The sequence below is a fragment of the Crassostrea angulata genome, chromosome 6 (assembly GCF_025612915.1).
Source record: "Crassostrea angulata isolate pt1a10 chromosome 6, ASM2561291v2, whole genome shotgun sequence".
Classification (NCBI taxonomy): domain Eukaryota; kingdom Metazoa; phylum Mollusca; class Bivalvia; order Ostreida; family Ostreidae; genus Magallana; species Magallana angulata.
The window spans coordinates 22,257,626-22,280,173 of record NC_069116.1 but is presented as its reverse complement, the minus strand read 5'-3'; the positions used below and the strand labels follow the sequence as shown (position 1 = coordinate 22,280,173).

Below are 22,548 nucleotides of genomic sequence, written 5' to 3'. Positions count from 1 at the left end.
AACTTTGGCTTAGATTTTACTTTTATAGTTACTACATGTGTTCAACTCCATACTGTATTAAAATCATAACTAAATAATAGTTCAAACTATAAATATTTGTTTGATTTGTTCAAATTATCCATTTCTATGTCATAAATTATCATTTCTGTTTGGGGTCCTATATCTCCAAAATATGGCATGTGTCATGGGTCACAAATAAAATAAATGAACATTTAAGGTCCCCATCTTTATATCCAAGTGGTTTTCGGATGATTGACATTACTATTATTTCAGGTGCCAACCTCCATAATACGATTTCAATGAACATTATCACAATGTACAACAATTACAATTGTTTTTCAATATTTGAAGATTTAGATTCAACAGTGTTTTTCAACTTTTTGTTGTTGTTGTTGTTGTTAAAACGCGTGTTAACAAAATTCTGCATGTAGCCTACATGTGTTTAATTCATGATTTATTTTATCATAGGAAATAGGACCTTCTCTGTATAATGGAATTAATAGCAAAGGTTTGTATATTGATAAGGACGGCGATCATGTGATTTTGTTTCGATCTGAGCCTCTATTAGAAGTTTGTACACAATTCATTAACACACAGAATGAAACAGAATGTGATAACCTTATTATAATTTTTAGTAATTTTTGTAGAAATAAACGTGAATGTACTAAAATTTTATGAAGAAATATCATGAAATGTGCAGCTCATACTGATGCAACAAACATGACAACTAATGTTTAATGAAAGGCCTTTTGTCTTTCATTTCATCAATTCAGTTAAGGTGCATGCATATTTATCTATTTTGAAATATTGTTTTGTCACTATCCCTCTTGTTGAATATCATATATGACAAACAACTATACCAGTGTTTGAATCATTAAGAGCATTCAGCACCCGGCAAATCTCCGATCGATGAGTGAAGTTAATATAGCGTCAAACTAATGTACGAAGATAGATGTAATTGCTCGGAAAATGGGCAAATTAAATGGATGATGGTCCAAATACCTTAACAGTTTCTTTCTGCTTGTTTAGTGAGCACAAAGCTCAAAATACAATAATGTTGTTAACGCTATGATTTATAATCACTATTCACATAACTCAGGATAAAACTCGGTACCAGAAATAAACATTTCAAGAGTTTAACGAGTGCTAAACAAAGCCAGACAGTGGAGTTTCAGCGAAGCGTAAGCTCCCGTGCTTTCAGAATTGCTTTTTAAAATCCATGAAATTGTGATTTTGACTAATAATGTCCGGAGCATGTTTACCCGATTTCCCCCGCGAACATAATAACTGGAAGACGCACACTTTAACTTGGCATCTAATCCCCAACGCAGAAGTTGTGCTATTGTCAGCTGCTGTTATAAAGAAATGCACACGTGAGGCAATTATATTATTGTTCTATTCTTTTGTAGCACAACGCTCCATGGTCATTGATATCCTAAACGAGCATATTAAGCTCAGATTCATACTGGTTTTTTTGGTGAGTTTTTTTTTTGCAACGCATTTCACATGTACTATAGTATCTTTATCATACCTTAGTCGTTGCTTTTCAATTTCATTGCAAAAACCCACTTGTTAATGGTACCCAAGTAAACCAGTACACATGTAGATAAATCTTTTTGACAATTAATAATAGAGGATATAATTTCATATTCTATCCGTAAATACTAATAGCTGCAGTGAATTAATACTCCATTGGAGAATCAGATTTCATAAATGGACAGGAAATAGCTTGATGGATATCTAGATATAAGCCGGGGTTAGATAAAGTAATACAAATTAAAATTGTAGTGCGCGACACTCCCTAGGCATGTTAAAGACCATATTTGTCATAAGTATTGTAATTTCAAACGTGTTTTTCAAACCATTGCACCTAAATTTTATGCTTATTTGTCAAATTCTGCACTACCAGGATTTCTTATCCGTTCTGTATAATGGGTATATACAGCTGAGAGACGAACAAATAGTTGTTCCCAACGTAATATAAGCATGTTTTATCAACATTTAAAATGCAGTTGTACGTATATTTTGTATTTGGTCACATCAATAAACATTTTGTCCTATGATCAGTTCACGATAGATATATTTAAAAAATATTTTTAAATCATATTGTTTTTAGATTTTCAAAAAGCGTGTATGTAGTTATATTGTTATAGATTAAAACTGTTCACAAACAAGTTTGTATGTAAAGTAAATCTTTTCTAAGGCTTGGCACGTGGCAGTGTGTTTGGACACGGGATTAGGATGCTCTCTCAGACAGGTATAATGACCCTTTCAATATTTGTTTGAGATCTGGAGACATCTTCAAAAACGTTCGTGCCCAGTAATCAATGTACTAGGGTCCGACACTGATGTAGGTAATATGTACAGAGCTGTAGGTAATTAAATCTACGACGGGGTGAGCTGAAGATGGACTGGGGTTACGCTTTTGTCTGTTTTCCAAGATCATACAGAGAAGGGCACTTGTAAATACACGGTAGGGTTTGGATTGTTAACGTTATTGGTCCTCCATGATGACATAAACTCTTCAAAGTGTTTTCTTTCGCAAATGATCTGGACCCAGAATAAAACACTTTATTATGTTTGTTATAAAGTTTGTTAGCAAATCATTACCAAAGTAATTTGTCATAGAAAAGGCGTATTAGTAGAAAACCCATAAATACATATCATGTTCAAATTATTTCAATTACGAGTGATCGCATTTCGCTTCCAAGTAGGTTCGAGATTTCACAATTTTTGTCACATGGGTTAACTAAACTGGAAAACAGAAGACAGAAATCTTACATACGATCCTCTATGATCGAGAAAGTTATTAGTGATAATAAAGAAAGGGAGCACTTAGCTGAAATACTACACGCTGTGATAGTGATCTTATGTAGGGGTTATTTGAGGCCGCCATCACTACAATGATCTTTGGGAAGAGAACACCGCTGTGTGTCGCCTCGATTCAACATGGACACAGAGATTTTATGGCCCCTGATAGTTATCACCCAACAAATGTGAAAGGTATCAAAAAGCATAAATCATAAGTCATGCCCCACCATTTAAGGATATTTTATATCTTTTTATACCACTCAAGCAAAGTGTAACGCCAATATAGCTAAAAAATCAAAGTGAATTTTCCAGTTCAGTTCACCAACCATAGCACTGCAGTTAAAATCAGCAGAAAATCCCATGGTTTTTGTAAGCATTTCATCTGGATGTTTCAATGATGTTTTTCTAATATTGGTGAAAGTTAAATATACATGCATATATAAAATTTTATTTGGTTGATTTAGCTACGTGACAAAAAAGTTTTATAGTTAATCTAGTACATGCAAACAACATTCAGAAGTACATGGTATTTGATAACTTTTATCGCATTTTTAGAATGAATCTTACATTTAAGGAATGGAATGTTGAATGACACACGGTGGGAGATCTAAAGATCACTAGTGGAAACTTTTTTTCTTTCTTTTCACGTATTTTTTTAGCATGTGGCGACTTGTTCGAAATTTTTTGAAGAAAACTAATGCAAAGATAAGTGTTATCGGTGATTTAATCAGACAAACTCATCTTGTCGCTAAAGAAGAAAATGTAAGAGTAAATTATACAAAATAAGCATCAATTGTGCATATAGAGGGAAAGTGTCATTAGAAATTACCAAAGAATAAATTGGATACCCTCTGTAAAGTTTCGTTTTACAAAAGCTCCAAATTTATTGATTTTTTTCCCCGTACGAATCGGTACATTTGCACAGGATTACAAGTATGCGGTACAAACCACTCAAGGACTGTTGCATATTGGGCCGTTATCGAAACCAATTCTTGGGTTGACAAAAAACTTAATCTGAACTTACATACATACAATTTATTTGTCTATCAATATTTCGAGTGTCGACGACCGCAGAAAGTTTTTTTTGCAGAGTGTATTTTAGTACTGCTTCTAAACAAAGTAAAGGAAATATTTGAACAATATGACAACCGAAAAAACAAGGATAATATCATGTTTAATAGTATCTAAGCATGGATAAAGATCAATCACATAATGTTGCGACTTTTGAGGTGTTAAAATTCAGCATTTTGAGGTTGCCAAGAATGTTGCACAATATAGAAGACGCGAATGTCATGTAAGCAGACCATTGCAGAGCCTTCCAAGATGAATTGCTTCATAAGATATGGTAAGTTTTATTTCCATGGTTTGGTTGCACGAACATTCAAAGCATGATTTGGTCGATTTGGTATTTTATTTACCTTTCCATACCAGGGTGGAGTTTCTAAGAATCGCAGTGCACTGTTTAATGATTAAAATCTTAGCAAAAAATATTCGTCAACATTCCAAACTCAATATGATGATTGAAATGAACTTGAAATGATATTTTTTATAAACACAGTTTAATGTATAAAATATAATGAGATTAAAAAGTATAGGTGCGTTCTATATTACAACGCTGTGAAAATCGTCCCAGGGTATGAAAATGGCAGATGTTGTCTCAATCAGATGGAATTTGCTTCCTGGTTCAAAGAGAATGCATATTGTGCAAAATATATAATTCATTTTGATATAAGAATTTATAAATGAATTCTCATTTTGATTTCTGTAGAATGAACATATATATAGACTCTATTGTCACGGGGTTTCATTGCTGAAAGATGTTAAACCTCTTCACTGATAATGCAACGTATTGAAGATATTGCAGGAATTCAACCAGATTTTGTTTGATAATCTTGCATATTAGGTGCATAGCAGGATTTTCCTCGCAAGCCAAAGTACGCATCGATTTTTGGTGTACTGTAAGCTAAAAACATGGTAGAGGAATTAAAGTGATTGTATAAACGTCAAAGCATCCTTAACTTATGAAGAAGGTGATCAATACACGCTGGATTTAGATTTGATGAAATATTTATCGTTTCGTTTAAGAAATGCCCATTTTGCACGATATACCTGAATTGCGTACCGCAGTTGCACGTGTAAACCTTAATAATAGATTTACAAATCATGTTTTAAGGAAACAGTATGATTTATAAGCGTAATTACGGTAATAACAGCTCATAGTTATTGTATACATTCCTCAAGTCAACGTTTATAAACAGAGACGTAAAAAAGTGTTGCAAAGTTGTGATTTGTTTTTTCATTATTTTTCAGGGTTGTTATAATTGTTGTTTCAATTTACAATACATGTAGCAATATATACATGTAGAGTATTTTTCATTTGTAAATATGTAAAACTGTTTGGTCATTTTTTTTCGATAAATAACGTTGTTTTTTTGTTTTTGTTTTTCTACACTAACTTGAACTAAGATTTGTGGCTTTCCAACACTTCATGATTTGAACATTGACTCTTTTTATGAAATGTGACCATGCTTGCCTGCTATTGTTTTCACGTGGGAGGTACCTTCTAGATGGTGGGTCTTGTTTATTTTTTAATCTTTCAAATTTAAGGATGAATTGCCTCCATATTAGGGCGACGTCCAACCGTTGTGTAATATTATCGCCCTGATGTTTATTAATTTTGCAGGAAGAAAACAGATGATATAGACCGATAAAAGAATGAGTCTGTAACTAAATCCATTTGTTTGTTTGGTTTCGGAAACATAAAAAGAGCAATTGCATGAGTGGGGTGTTTCTTTTGGCTTGTATTTGTTTTATGAATGTTTGACAAATTTTTAATGTTATGGTTATTTACAAAGAAAAATATCACGAATCAAGAGAGTTTTTGGGGCTATTATGTAATAAAATGTAAGGTCGAAAGAAAAGCAATGTTCAATACCAAAACAGTATTAGCTTTTTTGTAAAGAGTGAGAAGAAACGTTAACACTTGATCATGTTCATTGAATGTGTGAATGTTGGTTTTTCAACAAGATTCTAGCTTGTGGTTTAAGAGACGTGTTGCGAACGTAGTAGAAAAAATATTATTGAATTCAATGATGAAACATCGATAAAAAGGATAACTTTCAATTTATGGTCATGATATCAATATAAAATTAAACTCGTAATTGATTCTTAATCTAGGAATTCAATTTTATGCGATACTTTTTTAGTCACGTTTATTAATCTCTCTCTTTTTTCCCTGTAATTAAAATAAGTGTTAAGAATACGCTGTTGAAAGAGGGTCACGTTGCAGCTAAATATGATATGCAAAATAGTGCACGTATCGATTCAAAACGGTGTATTTTCTGTACACAATGGATTCCTCTGTAGCCATATTGAGAAGTTAATGCATTAAAACTGCAACATGATCTTCCAGCTTTTGTCAGGGAAGTATAAGGATACAAAGAAGACCTTCGCTACTCTTCCCGGTAAATGCATTTAGTCAGAACAAAGACACTCAATGTACCCAGATACGGCGGTTCATCTGTCCGCCAAAATGTTGCAACGGGTTATTTTTACTTGTTGCATTGTTGTGAGTTAAAAGAATAAACAACTCGCCTGACCTGTTGACTCGGTGACCTAGGGATTGACATGTCAGGAATGTTTCCGCTGGGTCGCTTCTTGGACAGTCCCGCTTCTGGCGCGTGCTTTATTGTCCGAGCTGACGGTCCAAGCAGAGCAGGGATGGCCCTGACAACATGTGGCTTTGATCTGTTGTCTAGGTCCACGAGCTGTGAGTCAGTCTCCTTGTTTCCTGGACAGGTAGCATCTGACAAAGAGCATCATTACCTGTGATGGGGGATATACCTGGGCTATCACTCTCTACAATTATGTTCTAAAGGTTTTAACTTATGTGTCATTAAATAAACAAGGTGTTTGGGCTCCGTACGGTTGTAAGCTCCTCATAAGTATCATCTTACCTCTTCAATGTGGTCACAAATCACTGAATTCTTATAATGTATCTTTGAAAAGATGTATTCTTCACATTTGGGGGGGGGAAATAAAAGCACATTTTCAGCTTGCTAAAGTAAAAATTTTACGTTGAATGAGATTGACTCACTTCAGCAACGGTTTTAAAGATAATTTATTATTTTTTCCTTATTAAGGCCTTAGAGTTTTCAAATTATTCCACCTTTTTACGTTTCTTGAACAATTCGGTCCTCCTCAAACGGTTGCATGGCAGCGTCTTTCATTAAAAGCTTAAAATATCATATAAAAAGTCTCAATAACCCTATTTTGTGATTTTTGTTTTGTTTTGTTTTAACGTTTGATATCAGGAAAGTAAAGATATATGAGATATAAGGGTTTTAATACGGACCGGGAAAATTATTATATTTGTTGAATTGCTAGATGGGTGGTTATCAAGTAAATTCGGCTTGGCCCTCATTTTCGAGATCAAAAATTCTCTCGTTAAGAAGTTTGTAGTACTTCATAGAAACTTACAAATTCTTTTTTATTTGTCCGTCTCGAGATGCTTACACACCATGTATTGTGACTGAAAGAGGCAATCAAGCAAACAAGCTGTTGCAATGTTATCATCAATTTCAGGATATTTTTCTGATCACAGGTTTGGATATGTATCAAGCATCAGTATTTTTGGAGAGGAGAAATATCATTTTTGTATTCTTTGTACGATGAGGACATTTTAAATTAGCTATTTTTTTTTTGGAAATGGGAGAGGCATTTATTGCAAAAGTTCTTCCTATTTGCTTTTTAAAATACACGTCGTTTTCCCATTAATAGTAAAAAATAAGTAATCACTGTATCATTCTGAATAAAGGCATAGACATTTCTAGTCAATAAACTTTTTTATGTACATTACCACAAGCAAGCGTAAATAATTCAGTGAATGAATTAAATGTCTTGTGTGTGTATATACAACTCAGAGGTAATCAGGAATTGATACAACTGTGGGTCCATTACGTCTTATACCTTCAAAGAATTAAACTATATTCATTACATGATTACTTTATGGAGTGAGTCTCGGGTGTCTTCATTCATGCAGCCCCAGACGCGAGAGCCATCACTCAATGAAGCTCGCCGGCTAGGGTTCTACGCTTGGCCAAGTTCGAAGAGTCGACCTGGAAAGGCTGGCCTTCTTCACACCGAACGTAAATATACACAGAGAGGAAGTTTTGTTGTAACACAGTTTAAACGTGCTAGGCTGAGGGTCGACACACCGCTGTTGTTGTTTTATCGAGGGAAAGGCGTTTTGACAACTTTCCTAATTTTAACATTTAGAGATTGTTAATTAAGAACTGTGTCATGGTGTGATTTTTTTATGTAAAAAAAAAACCCAGAAAGAAGGGAGTGTTGCATTTGTATACGGCTCTCTAAAATCCTGGACAGGTAAGTGACATAATTGTTTAGTTTGAATAGGAAACTATTTGATAAAATAAAGTCCAAATCAAAGAATATAAGAATACATGGCCATCAAATACAGTGTTTTACTTCTATAATATTTTTGTCAGTTGACTAATGTAAAAAGCAACAAAAGCAATACATTGTTATCTAGCATGTGTGTTTGTTGACATTCAATGCATTGCAACATGAAGCAGATCGTCAATTGAAACTATAGAAACTGTCTTTTCTGTTGTTTCTATCAAATAGAAAACATCAAATTAAAATTTTAATTGCATGTCAATTTTTATATATTTTGGAAAAAAAAAGAAGCTTCGTATTTTTGAAAATTTATGCAGCAGGCGGGCAATAGTATATTGTTTTTCCTATATGGTATATGGTTATTTCTTTGGGCAGGTGATCCTTTCTTCATTGTATGAAGACCACCTAAAAGCATGCGACCAATATGGTTGTGAATACAAAATCTTTCTGGTAGCCAAATAGGTGTTAAGGACTTGGGATTAAAAAGACATTAGAGGGAGGCGGGCTCATGGGACCTCAATTGTGATTATCTCTGTTCATCTCGCTTATTTACCTGAACTGAATATGATTTTTAAAAATGAAAAAAAAAATTCTTCGAAGACTGAACTTAAAAAATGGAATGATCGGCAATTATGGTAATCGCTCGAGCTTAGTATATGAGTGAATAAGCTACCCTTACTATACTCATATACACATTTACCTCATTCTTTGTTGTCATTACTAAAAGTTAAATTCATGGGTTTTATCATTTTACTCAAGTGAAATGCTTTTTGAAATCGCAGTTGGTTCTATGTTGAAATCAGTTTGATAAAACGAGTATCTAGTCATCGTTTAAACCATTAAACTATACAAATTTTTGTGTATAATCCTAGCTATATCTATAAATATATGTATATGTTATTTGGGTATTTAAAGGCCGAACATTTTTACCGGGTGGTAAATCTCAGGTGAGGGCGGGGCTTAATTAATAAAGGTGTGAAAGCCTCCGGGGCTTGCAGTCTACCTGTGGTCGTGAACGTTGCTAATCGGTATACACAGGAAGCAAATTAATACACAGGAAATAAAGAATTGGTCAGAATTGGTTTTAGTGTAAATAACTTATTGTTCTAAAGACCATACAAAGCGATTTTATACGGAAATGGTATATGTCTTCCGAATTTTCTCTAAGCACACGTGTGTAAAGCACAATTGAAAAAATGCAGTAAATTAATTATGCTATAAAACTATAACTCAGTACACTGTGTTTAGCACTTGATATTGCTTAAAAAATTAATTTTAACAATTATAATAGTATAAGACAACCATACGATCAGTAAGAATGTGGAATGTAAAAACAGCTATTATACGTCGACAGTTAATGGAGTTCGTTTTCCATGGAGTGACGTTTACATGCACCACCTTCTCACCAGTAAATATAGCTTCAGTAGCATATTGTACGTTTGTTGTAAAAAGAAAATTTTATGTGTTTTGGAGCTGTCCATGCATTTTCGTGGAATTTATTAGGTCACACACATTCAACATAATTCAAATATAAATTGTGCGTTTTTTCAATCACTGAATAATTATTTTTCATAATCATTTTTAATACTGGTAATGTTTAAAAATCAATTTTCAATTCCCCCCTTTAATACATGACGGAAGATATCAAAGATAACGTTGTTAATTGCTTGTCAACAAAAATCCGCGGACCTGGCAAGATCACGCTCGGACGATCACGTCAATCAAACTGGGTGCTATTGTTTCAAACTTGATTGACAAGCGGCATCATTTTGAAGTTTGTACAGGTGAAAAAGGGGGCGTTTGTAAAATGTTCGGCCTTTAAAGATAGAAATGCATTTGTCTCTTCCAAGACAAACTCTTTAAAACTCAACTTTATAACAATTTAATAACCCATCGGCATTATGGGCGTTATAAAACAGATTTGATGCAATTTTAAAAATTGTAATAACTCGGTGCAAGGTAATCACTGTATCTCGAATTGATGGTTGAACAAGTACTGACATTCTCCAAATCACACTTGGTACGAAAGCTATAATTTCAGTCAAGATCAAAGATATTTAAAAGGATATTTTAAATTTCATCTTTAAACTTTTTTCTTGCATATTTTTTTCACATTTTATTGATCACTCCAATCAATATAGAAATGTCTTAACACTACAGATCTAGACTGTATTTATCAAATATATACATGACAAATGTACTTAAAAGTGTGTAAACACAAGGGCTTTGAAGACTATTGTGAATTTTCTTTTTATTTGGAATGCATCTGTACACTTGCCATGAATAGAGGGAATTTCATTAAATAAAGATCGAAGATTAGGACAAGTTTAAGAATAAAAAAGAATTAGATTGTATTTTGAAATGTTATGTATCATGATTAGATCGACTCTTGGGAGGGGATGTCAAAGCTTCACTTATTAGATGTTATGTAATTATGGAACCATTCAATATTCATTTCAGCCATACGATATATCTTTTAGATGTGTCATTTTGTTTGCTTAAATTTGAAATTTATTTATATTTTGGCCATTTTTTTTCCTGATTTTTAAGCAAAATCTAATTTGTTTTAAACAATTAATATTTACTGTATGATAATGTCACATTTTTGTTGAAAATGTAAAGGAGCCAATCAAAATAGGGGATGGATATTTAATGAGAACGAGAAAAGTTAAGCCAGATGGCCAGCGATGCGGTCTGAAGTTTGCGTCATACTGCGACTAAGAGAGTTTTCTCTTTAATGCATCTGAATAACGTAAGACCGTGTAATTGTATCGTCAATGCACAACCCATTCTTTGAATTATTTCATCCACAAAACAAGGAATTTTTTTTTTTTTCAAGAAAGAGAGCTTTCATTCTTCCTTGAGACATGTTCTCAATGTTCGTGTTAAAATGACCTGGGCAAACGTTTTACTTTAACTCATAACAAATCTGTATGACAGAGGCCTATTTTCAGACGAAGAGCTGTCGTATTAAAAGCGCTACAATGAAATCTTCCCTATGATCTGAAGGTAAAATATGACAGATAATTACTTCACTACAAGATGCAATAATTCATCGTCATTTAGCAACTTAATCCAGGGAAGGGAATTAAGAAAAAAAATACAAAATCAGTGAACAATGTATCATGTCTTAACCTCCAAGTTTTGGTTTTAAGATAGGAGTACATATTCAAAATTTCTACGGCTTGTCGTGTTATTATCAACAAGGACAAACCAAACATTTTTGTGGTGTTAATGAATCAAGATTGTTTAGTTATTGTGTATTGGGTCTCTTTAATTGAAATGGAAAGGTCGTCAAATGGAGAGTGTGATTAGACTTATCAATGGGAAAGGGACGTATCATAGTTTTATCACCCAGAGGATCCCAAACTGGTCAGATACAGAGGGTTGTGAGAGGGTCAGAGAGGAATTACCCTTTGATGTTTATCAAGAAGCTTAAGTTGATAAATAAGTTTTTACTAGAAGGCTTAACTTCTGAAAACAAACAGGAAATTTTTGTCTTTGACAACAAGCAAAAGAAAAGTTTTGCAAAACCTTTTTTAACCGTTATTACTAGCGGTAAATAGTCTATACTGTTTAAACCATGGCTACAGAGATTGATATATTTCATTAAATCAATCCCCCTTTTTATTTTTATTTGTTTTCGGCCGATTCAGGCTAAGTAAAGAAATTAGCGAGGCTATGATAAAAGAATGTTTACATGTTTGTGGATTAAAATTCTCCCACGATTCATGTTATGGTGGTGTTATATTTGCCAATCAGGTCGGCCCACCCTTCTCAAAATTCTGAGATCGGTCAGATTCGGGTTTTATTCATATTGTCGTAAAACTTATTCAAGCAATGTCCTCAACGAGCTCTTAATTACTTTTGAGAGAAACAATTGCTCGACGAATGCGGCAGTCTGTGACTGCATGAATTAGATAAAGAAAGAAGTTTTGTTTTTATTTTATCAACATCTTTTATGAAGATGAGTGAACTTGTGTTGTGCCATCCCGTCCCGTCGACTGATTTTGTTAATCCGGTATTTAAGCATGCACATTTCTTTAGAAATCGAAAACGTTGAAAGATAACCGTTTTACATGATCTTATTTTTAAAAAACGCTAAAAAGCATGTTTTTAATCATTATTCTGTCAATCAATATTTTAATTAATAGATCAAAGAAGAAATTGGCCTGTGGGGAATTAAAGACATGCAGAACAGAAAACCCTGAACGAAATTATTTTGATAAATGTTTTGCATGTCTATCACAGTTTAAGGCTTTATTTATTAATGAGATTTTAAAGTTAAGTATACTTAGAAACTAAGAGTCAGTTTGCAAGCACCCTTCAGGGAGACTATTTTCCAAACTATGGCTCAATTTTAAAACCGTATTAATCTTCCTTATAAGTTTTCAAGGGAGAAAAATAGTCAAGTACCATGTTAAAAAATTCGTTTCAAAATACGTCATGTAGGTATAAAATTGTTTGATTCGATTAGATTATCTGCAAATTGGATAATGATGTTACAAATATTTGTCCTCTGCTTGAATGTTATCAAAATTAACAGGTGCAGCTATCCATATCACCTTCTGTATTGTTTATAGAGTTGATAGTATTGTTGTAAGAAGTGTTGGTTATCTGAAATTTATCGTGAAATCTATTGCAATGTACGTGTGTCTGCATGGCCTTTGCAGGCAGATGTTGCTGTTCAAGATGCAAGACACAATTACATTTGTCAGTTTTGTTCTCTTGAGGCAATGCGATGTAAATTTCGTTGCATGTATTTTTCTGCCAGATGGTTCCGCTCACGAGTGCCAAATGTGTGAAATCACCTTCGGAGGGAAAGTGTCAAACTTATTAAAAAAATACAACTTTTTATAAAAAAAAATAAATGCCAGTGTTTATAAACATAAAGAACGTTTGCTTTGAATGGAGAATACTAAAGGAAGATGTGAAAATGAAAAATTAGAAAGATGTATTTAGATTAATAGCAAATACCTGAAATGAATAAACGCATTATTGATTTACGGGTCATTTTTAATTTTTTTTTATGAACGGTTAGATGTTTGCATAAACTTTTCTATGTGTGAAAAATCCGTCTCTCGCATTCTATACGTATACGGAGACAAGACTCGGTGATTATGACCGTTGTTTGTTTAGCATATTTTGATAGAGAAACATCGTCCTGGGCGTCGTTTTGTACTTGGACATACCCGTCGGGAAAATGTCCAGGGTCGGCGGGTCCTATCTTAAAAATGTATGTATATGAGATTGAAGATGCTTAGAAAATCTACAAAGAATGGAACCTTGTTAGAATGTGTTATAATAGGTTGTAAAATTCCTATTTAGATAAGATATATATACTAAGCCCTCTTGGAATGTACTTTAATAGATATACCCCCAACTTCTCCGTGTACATATCATATCATTGAATTGACAGTTTATAGCTAGAAGGTGAAAGTTTGATAATTATCTCGACTCTAAATTAAAAGTCTTGCAGTCTGATTAATTTCGACCGTTTGTTTTTATGTTGTGATATTTTTCTTCGATGTCATTTAATCACAAAGCATATGCATATCTCTCGAATTCAGCGATAAAACATTATTAATCTGTTTAAAAGGATTGATCCAAAGCGGCACGAGATTTCACTCTCTTCGTAAAAAATTAAATAAATAGTACCGGTGAAATTCTTCCATTGAATGAGATTTTATTGGTGGCGGAGTTTTGCCTTTCATGGACGTGCTATAATTATTATAGACCTCGCCACCTTGCTTATTCTTTTATTTATTATGCAAATATTGACTTAGTTTATTCACATGGTTAAAGATATTAGAAGGTAATGAAAAGTAGAACAATAAGTAAAGGAATGTCAAACATTTCGTATGCCCATTTTATCTGTTGTAAATGGCGAAAGGAATCGGCTGTCATATGTTAACTATCGAAGACTTATTACGGAACGCAATCGGTATAAGAGATAAGAAATCGTTGACATGTAGTCTTTTAAACGTTTTGTTGGTAGACATGTTGTGTTGTGTTGAGAGGCGAATTGGGGCCCGTGGGGAGGGGCGAGGGTAATGGGTTAATTCAAAATGATTCTTTGAACACTTTCATAAGTTAGTTGTAAAAACTAAGTACAATGTATACTTCAGTTCGGAACCTATAAAAATTGTTGCTATGTGTTACGGTCAAACTCTTCCAAACCGACCATCGTTAATCTTTGTGTGCATTCACCTACATCAATATTTACTGTGTGGATATCTGATAAAATTGTATGGATGTCATATTGTGCACTTGAGAATTTCTAATTCTCTTGTTTTTTAATCCAAATCGTCTGGCTGATTGTATTATTATGGTACTTGGAAGAAGGATGTACCAAGCGCCAAAATCCTTAACTCGACCCAAAAAATAAAAGGAATTAATTTCTTTTTTTATAAAGAACTGCACTCGATGTTCCTGTCTTTTGGGTCTTTATTTTCTAAAGGGGAACAAAGAAAGCGCTGGGAGTACATGTGTCAATCGGATTTAAATGTTTCTATATGTAACACTGCCTTAACTGATGTATATATCTAAACAAACAAATTATCTGAACTGCCCTCATTTCTCCCGATAAACTGATAGATCATTGAGAGAGACAAAAGCTGACATTGTTGTCCCTGTTGTTAACGCGATAACTGGTAACAACGGATCCTGCGATTTCATTGTTGTTGCATCTTCCACGGAACAAAAACGAGGGATCGGATAGGTACGGAAAATCTGAACGGATAATCTGTAACTTTTGGGGACTTCTTAATTTGCATAAGCTCGCAATGCTTAGTCTTGGGCTGGCAGTAGCCTTTGGGGCTATATAAACGGACAGGGTAACTTAGAGAGGATTACTACACCTCCGGATTAAGGGGGAGATTTAACTGCCATTCAGAAGCGTTTTTACTTTCACACTATTTCTAAGGACATGTGATTCTTGGTAGGATCAGCATATTAGAAGGGTGTCAATGAGTATCTAATTATTTGAGGATTTTTATTCAGGAGTGCTTTTGGAAATATTTTATGCTACATATGTAATCTGAATATAAGATAAAGTTCGTAAGTACAATTTTCTAATTTATATCACATGACTATTTATATAAAATAGTAACTATTTAATTTTTTATTGGTATGTGCAATTAAATTTTTTTTAAAATCTATAAAGATTTAAAATTTGTTTGATTTTTAACGAAATCTTATTAGATTTGTTACTATGACTTTTGATAATTTGAGCGCAATGCGTCAAAATTTTTGTAAGGAATTTATAACATATGTATAAGGTTTAAACTGTAGAAGATATTTAGATAAACGTACTTCTCACTGTTATCTTTGAACGAGTCTTATCTATGTAGAAGTACAAATTTAGCAAGGAAATTGTAAACGATGAAACACGACTAAAACATCCTGGGAGATTGGTCTCTGTCCCCTGTGTATATGTCCCGCCCCCTGTTTGGACGGTTTTTAGGCATTTTTAACGTGACTTTTAAACTTCTTTCTATCAGAGAGAACACGAGACGCGAAACCTTCAAGGTGTGTGTGTTATGGGGATTTTTTTAAAAGGCCTGTTGTTTGACATCAAGTATCGGCAGTGTGCTTTCTCGAGTTTCAATTTATAATGTTCTAATTATCTGGAGCATTTTTATCGATGAATTTAATACTTACGGAGAACTTGATTGCCATTTGTTTAAATAATTTCTTGTTTGTTGTCCAATTTCGGGGAGAAGTCATTCATGAACTTTAAGCTTAGGTTGCTCGCGTGCTGCATCCAAAAAATTGGGCAACAAAAATTATCTCTAATTACATCCAATTTCATGGTTTAAGCTCTCCTGCATTATCTGTGATGTTTATCTTGGGTTAATTTCTTACGCTGGGAATTACTTTAATCATAGCATAAATAGACTTGGTATGCACCATTAGGACTCAAAGTATCAGAGCAAAATTCAACAGAGGTAGGAGGCACATTGCATTGTGCAATTTTACAGGTAGATTAACTTATAATTATTTTGGAATGATAATCTTTGAATTACATTATATATTCAAGGTTTCATTTGTTTGCAGACTTCTGATCCATTTTTTGCATCACGTTTATTCATTTCCTTAAGGTTTTCGTGTCACTGAATGCAGCTATTATCAACAGTATAAAAACATAGAAGGTGAAATTAGTTTTGTCATTGACTATAACGTTCCTTTTACAGATCAGGGTGAGATGAATGATAGAGACCAACTGTCCGCTCATTGCTTCAGGTAGCCGCAGGTGCTCCTCTTTGATGTCGCAAACTTTCAGGTAAATATAGGCCTAATTGTGCTAATGACGAATGACTCCACAATGGACGATAGATAATGTTTACCTACCAGTGTTAGATAACCGTTTATTGTATTACTGAGTTTGGATAGAATGAAGATTACTACTCGGATTATTTTTCGATTTCATCCGCTAAGAGATAGGAAAGAATATGATGTAACATTTGGCATGAAAACGAGATCAAGTTATTTTTCCCAACATTTTTGACTTTGGAAAGTATAATGTTGTTGTCGGCGCGTTCAATTGACATATTGTCGGTAAGCAAAACTATTTGTACATTGAATAATCCTTGGATAATAAGCACTTCGCAGTATCCAAGAAGCATAAACTGAGTTACTACACTCTAAGATTTTTAAAGACTGGCAGTTATTTATGAAGATCTCCAAATTATCTGTGTTCGGTCCTCATCCAGAGATTGTACTTACTTTATTTACCCCCAAGGCTCCAGTTGTCTGTCGTGAGGTGCCGTACTGCACTCCTTATCTCGTACAATGTGTTTGCAAATCTCAGTTTTCATAACATTTGACAAATTTAAAGGCCATAACATATTTATAGCTTTATTATCTCTTGTCGCGGGTTTTTGAGTTGGTGAGAATAATTCTTGATTATAAATAATCTGCATGGACGCGAAAATACATGTAGTTATAAATATTTTTATAAATAGATATTCTTTTAAAATAGAATATCCGTGTATCTTCTTCCTTCTAATTCTTTATTGCACCAAATGAAATGGATCGTTCATATAATGTTATAGATGTACGGTAATTCTTGATATCGTGCCTTTTGTATCATCAACTGTTTTTAAATTTTAGATTTAGACGTACATATGCACCGTGGCAATCTGAAGTTTCTAATCCTGTGTGTTGGCATCTTCCCTCTTCTTCTAACTGTTTATAACATTGGAAAATGTAATCTAACCCAAGATGAGGACCCTGACTATAGGTAAAATTCCTTTTCTTTTTAATGTCACAGAATATACAAATTCGAAACATGTTGATATAATAAACTCATAAATTTTGAGCAACTTTACTTGGATTTTTTTTTTCAAGGAGGGAAGTGTCCTCGCACATCGTCAATGAGTTTGATGCCTCCGTCGGGTTTCAGCCCAGGGTAGCACAGTCTTACAACCACGTGAAAGGCAACCGACCAGTCAATTATGAGGAAATTGAGTGTGTAATCAACGGGGACTATTCCGTGGAAGGAAGAAAAGAAGGAAATGAAGTTTATATGCCATTCTCATTCATTCAGAATTATTTTGAGGTAACTATGTTTGATTTTGCACAGGATAGCTACATCTTTTTTTTTAATGAATATGATATACATGTATATATGTCAAATGTACATTGCACACCTTTTGAAAAAACCTAATGTTGCTCTTTTATTTGCGTCTCTAGGTATACGGCTCTATAGAGACTTCAGATGGGTACGAGAGGTTTTCCTTCCACCACAGTTACCAGGATGATTTCCCCACTGGTCCCCAGCCCAGGTACTCCCCCAGTGGAGTCTTCATGTCCTTTGACCTTTACAGTGTAGAGGACAGGAACAGAGTGAAATGTGTCAGTGGGATAGAAGGTATGCATTTGACAATGTCACTATTTTCTTCAAGTCTTTAACAATATATATCATTCCAATCTTCTTGGCAAAACGAATTGAAAAAGAATCGTCTCATACTGAATTCTGAGTGGATCTACAATTTTAGGTGTACCGATCTCAACACAATGGGAGCGCAAAGGACACTACTATCCCATACAAATAGCCCAATATGGCCTTAGTCATTACAGCAAGCATTTGTCGCAGCCAAGATCCAAAGTCAAAATTCTGGAGGATGGAGAGCAGACAGAGCTCTCTGATTGGCTGCTTCCGGACCGAAAATCCGAAATCCGGAGCAGAATGGACGACAATACGGATAATGGAGTCGTGGAATTCAAAACAGCAAGTAAGAAAACACCTTATCATCTTTAGAAACTATAGAGAATTTCAACAGTACCACTTGCTTAATTCAACATGTCTCTTTACTTTATAGCGTTTGTATGTTTAGGGAATTTCTTTGATTGTTACATAAAAGCTTGTTTTTGTCTTTTCTAGCCAATTTGAAGAATCCCGGAATTACCAAATCCGCAAATGAAAAGATCCTGCTGACTTTATCCATGGATATCATGTTCATTAATAATGGAAGTGTGACTGTTCTGTTACAGACAGGAGATGGAAACTTGTTCCGTATTCATTACATTCTTTCTGATAATATCATTAAATTAGAGGGTAAAGACTTGTATTATGGAATCGGGTCGAACATGAAAAGGAAATGGATTCACCTAACAAGGCAGGTGATGGTCGATTTCCAAAAGGGATTAACATTGCAATATTCTAAAAACCGCAGCATGAAGATGAAAAGTGCAGCCCGCATTGCAGCTATATGTGTTCGTGGTCACGGGATTATGGACAATGTGAGTCTTAGCTTCCATGCTCACAAAGACCTATTTCTAGATGCCGCAAACTATTTTGTGCGTCATCAAGATTCCAAGGGTGGTTGGCCAGTGAAAGTGACACGTAAACTAATTCCAGAGGTCATGGAGCTTGAACCTGGCTGGTACTCGGCTATGGGTCAAGGTCAAGCGATATCACTTCTTGTGCGTGCTTATGTGGCCTCAAAAAACAATACTTACTTAGAGGCGGCTGGAAAAGCGTTGGATATTTTTGATATTCCGAGCTCCAAAGGAGGAGTTTTAGCCAAATTTTTAAATTCTTTTGACTGGTATGAAGAATACCCTACTACGCCGAGTAGTTTCGTTCTCAATGGATTTATATACTCTTTAATAGGTCTATATGACCTTAAACAAATGGCAACTAGTCCAGTGAGTGAAAAAGCAGCAGAACTTTACAATAACGGAATGAGGACGTTAAAAGCAATGCTTCCTATGTTTGATTCTGGAACAGGTACATTCTATGACTTACGACATATCACTGCGGGTCTAGCGCCGAACCGAGCCAGGTGGGACTATCACAAAGTTCACATAAAGCAGCTTTATTTACTTGTTCAATTAGACAGCGATCCTTTGTTTAAAGACACGCTACAGAGATGGAAAGGATACATGAAAGGAAACATCGCACCACACAATTAGGTCAACCGTGCAATATACCTCTTGTTATATTGTTGCTGTTTCGTTACAAATTTTGAAGTTATTGTAATACAACCATTTCAAGGTTCAGCAGACAAACTACATGTTTAAATTACACATATGTTGTATTAAATTGTTTTTTTTTATATTTTTCTATTCAATTTTCCCCTTTATGTATTTTAGTGCTTTGTCGCTAGTTTAAACTTTGAATATGCGACCGGGAATTTTCCAAATAATGTTCAGTACTTTTATTAAAGTATTACACTAAACACACCATTATATAATATACACATTCTTTTCAGATTGGTCTCATTTCAAAGAAACGAAACTTGTTTTATAGAACAATATTTGCAAATTATGATCTCATGTTGCATTTAAACACAGATTACTTCAGTACATTATAAGGCACGGCCAAGACAGAACAACTTTGTACCTTCATATATCCTGTTATTATGTTAATAACTGCATTCTATGGTGCTTTAGTTGCATACATTGTTTTCTTTTTGTTATTATGACATTCCAGGGTTGTTGTATGAGCACTCGTACAATATTTGTAATTCATTTGATTGAAATGGTGTTGACATGTATTTTTTAAGGCAATGTATATGTTTTGAGTATTTTTCATATATATTTTTAATTTGTGAGAATCGTTCCTGTTGTATACAAGGATGCTGCAAGAATGGTCCGAGAAAAATGTATGAAAATTGAAGAATCGTACATGTGTATCATTGAGTGTTCATTTCTTATCCTCATTGTCATAATTGTTTCTCAAAAACTCGAATAAAACAATAAAAACTCTTGATAACTTCATCTTTATTACCAATAATAGGACAGTAACTGTTGTTTTGCGAACTTAAACTTTGCTTGAATATATTATGGTTCTAGTTCTTAACATAATATTAGTGAATTAAAGAACACAAAGCGGGGGTTTTCAAAGAAAAATATGAAATATTCATATATCAACAAAGTTTACTAATTTCATGTTAATTTGGTGTCTTCTAATGTAAGGACTAGCGAATCCAACGGAACAAGCATGTAACACGCGAATCCAACGGAAAATCACATGGGAGGTGATAATTGGGCAACAAGAAACCTTTTTTCAACAATTTTATTTTCAATGCACTGTCCCCTGCCTCGCACTATTAACATTGACTCATCCCGGTATCAAATATCTAGAGGATCAAAGTACATGTATATAGGTAATTCATATTGGGCTGTCCATGGGAGTTTTGAATTTTTTATCACTCTACAGAATGCAGTTCACATTCTATGGGTCAAGGTTAGCATTTACCCACCTAGAAGACAAGTGAATGAAATAGCAATAAACGTATGACAAAGTTTAAATTATACTTTTCTCTTCCAGTTAAAATGAATCAGAGGTGCATAACAAAGCATAAAAAAAGGAAATTTTATATAAAACTTCTAATAGAATTCACGGCAGTCTCTATCCCACCTCTTTAACTACGAAATGATGTTGTGCGGTTTGACAGCAGGACTTGGCTTGATTATTGAATTAATGTTCACTTACAAGGGGGAATTATCGACAAAAAGCATACTTAGCGTCATCTAGCGTACCGAAACCATCACGACATGGAGTGAAGGCATTTACAAACTTATAGGACAGGAATGCGTGCCATATAGTGTGTAGGATTTCACATGCAGGTGCCCTGGTGAAAGATAAGCAAACATGTCATCATTGTTTTTCAACCCTTTCAAACCATCGACATGTTTTGGAAATAAATACATTTCAGAATGTCAGCAAATTCAATTTTGACGGAATGTGCTGTATATTGTTTCTAATATTGTACTTGTACAAATTTGTGGGTCTCCCATTAAGCTATATAACTATATTGGAAGGTTTTGGCATCATGAAATATCGTCGTTGTGTCCGTTTCCCGTAATCTAAAGAATTATCCAATATCATAGAAAAATAAATAATTAAAGGGTATTTTTGAGTAAATGAGAATGTTTGAAGAATTAAAACTCAAGAAATATATTCTTATTAAAATTTAAATGTAATTATGGGTTTATTGCAATTCAAAGATTCAGTGTTTCTTTGTTTGGAATTTGCGACCAGCACGTTACTTTCTTTGGGGATTTAGAGATTTCCAATGAAGTACCACGTAGTTCTCTGAACACAGCCTTATCGAGGATCCTTAAATTAAAGCTTGATTTATACTTTAATGGCCAAACTGTGATTTGGGAATAACAAGAGAACACTTCTGTCGATATTGAGGATTATTGTCCAGCACCACAGTCCCAATCCCGGGGGATAAAAAGTGAGAATATTTTACTTATCATTCCTGGTATTAAAGCAAAATGAAAGTATGAATGAACTTGTTATCTTCGTGAGGAGGAAACGAGTAAACACTTCAACTTGCACTCCACCAAAAATCTAAATCTCTGTTGTTCCACGGATTTATTGTTCCAACGCCCAAAAGCGTTCAACTCAATTTCACTCTAATGCTTTAATCTCCAACAGGATTAGGAAATTCTGTCGGGTAAAAGAGAGATGAAATTCCTCTCAAAGACAATCACATATTGTTGGGAGGTATTCATGGGTAGTATCATTTCTAATATACTTTTTTCGAAATCATAAAAACGGTGTTAATGGAATTTTTCTTTGTTGACACACCTGCAAACTCTGACAAAGAAAACTCAATAAACTTTATTTTATATGAATCAAGGAATATTTACAACCTATATAAAAATCTATCAAGTGCTCTTTTTCATTTACAATTTAATCATGTACCGTTTTGTATAAAAATCAAGTTTATTACAAACAGGTATGCAACTTCTAACTTGGGCTTTGTTAAAAAGGTTATATGACACAGAGACACGCGAAAAGACAATCTCGACAAAAAATTTACAAAATTGAGATATAGTTTCATTTGTCGAAAA

At 34.0% G+C, this 22,548-nt stretch overlaps 1 protein-coding gene across 8 annotated transcripts; it reads left to right on the top strand.

Moving 5' to 3' along the window:
- Positions 1 to 4,004: 4,004 nt before the first annotated feature.
- On the top strand, positions 4,005 to 20,452 carry LOC128188865 (D-glucuronyl C5-epimerase B-like). 8 transcript variants are annotated; one of them, XM_052860170.1, is made up of 7 exons: positions 4,005 to 4,156; positions 16,425 to 16,513; positions 17,344 to 17,473; positions 17,581 to 17,791; positions 17,926 to 18,103; positions 18,231 to 18,467; positions 18,617 to 20,452. In XM_052860170.1, the coding sequence occupies exons 3-7, from the start codon at positions 17,358 to 17,360 to the stop codon at positions 19,648 to 19,650; spliced, it is 1,776 nt and encodes a 591-aa protein (XP_052716130.1). In that variant the 5' UTR covers positions 4,005 to 4,156; positions 16,425 to 16,513; positions 17,344 to 17,357; the 3' UTR covers positions 19,651 to 20,452. The 8 variants fall into 8 exon arrangements, with proteins under 8 accessions (XP_052716130.1, XP_052716131.1, XP_052716124.1 ...); XM_052860171.1 differs by lacking the exon at positions 4,005 to 4,156 and adding an exon at positions 7,937 to 7,958; XM_052860164.1 differs by lacking the exon at positions 4,005 to 4,156 and adding an exon at positions 7,974 to 8,196.
- The last annotated feature ends 2,096 nt before the right edge of the window (positions 20,453 to 22,548 follow it).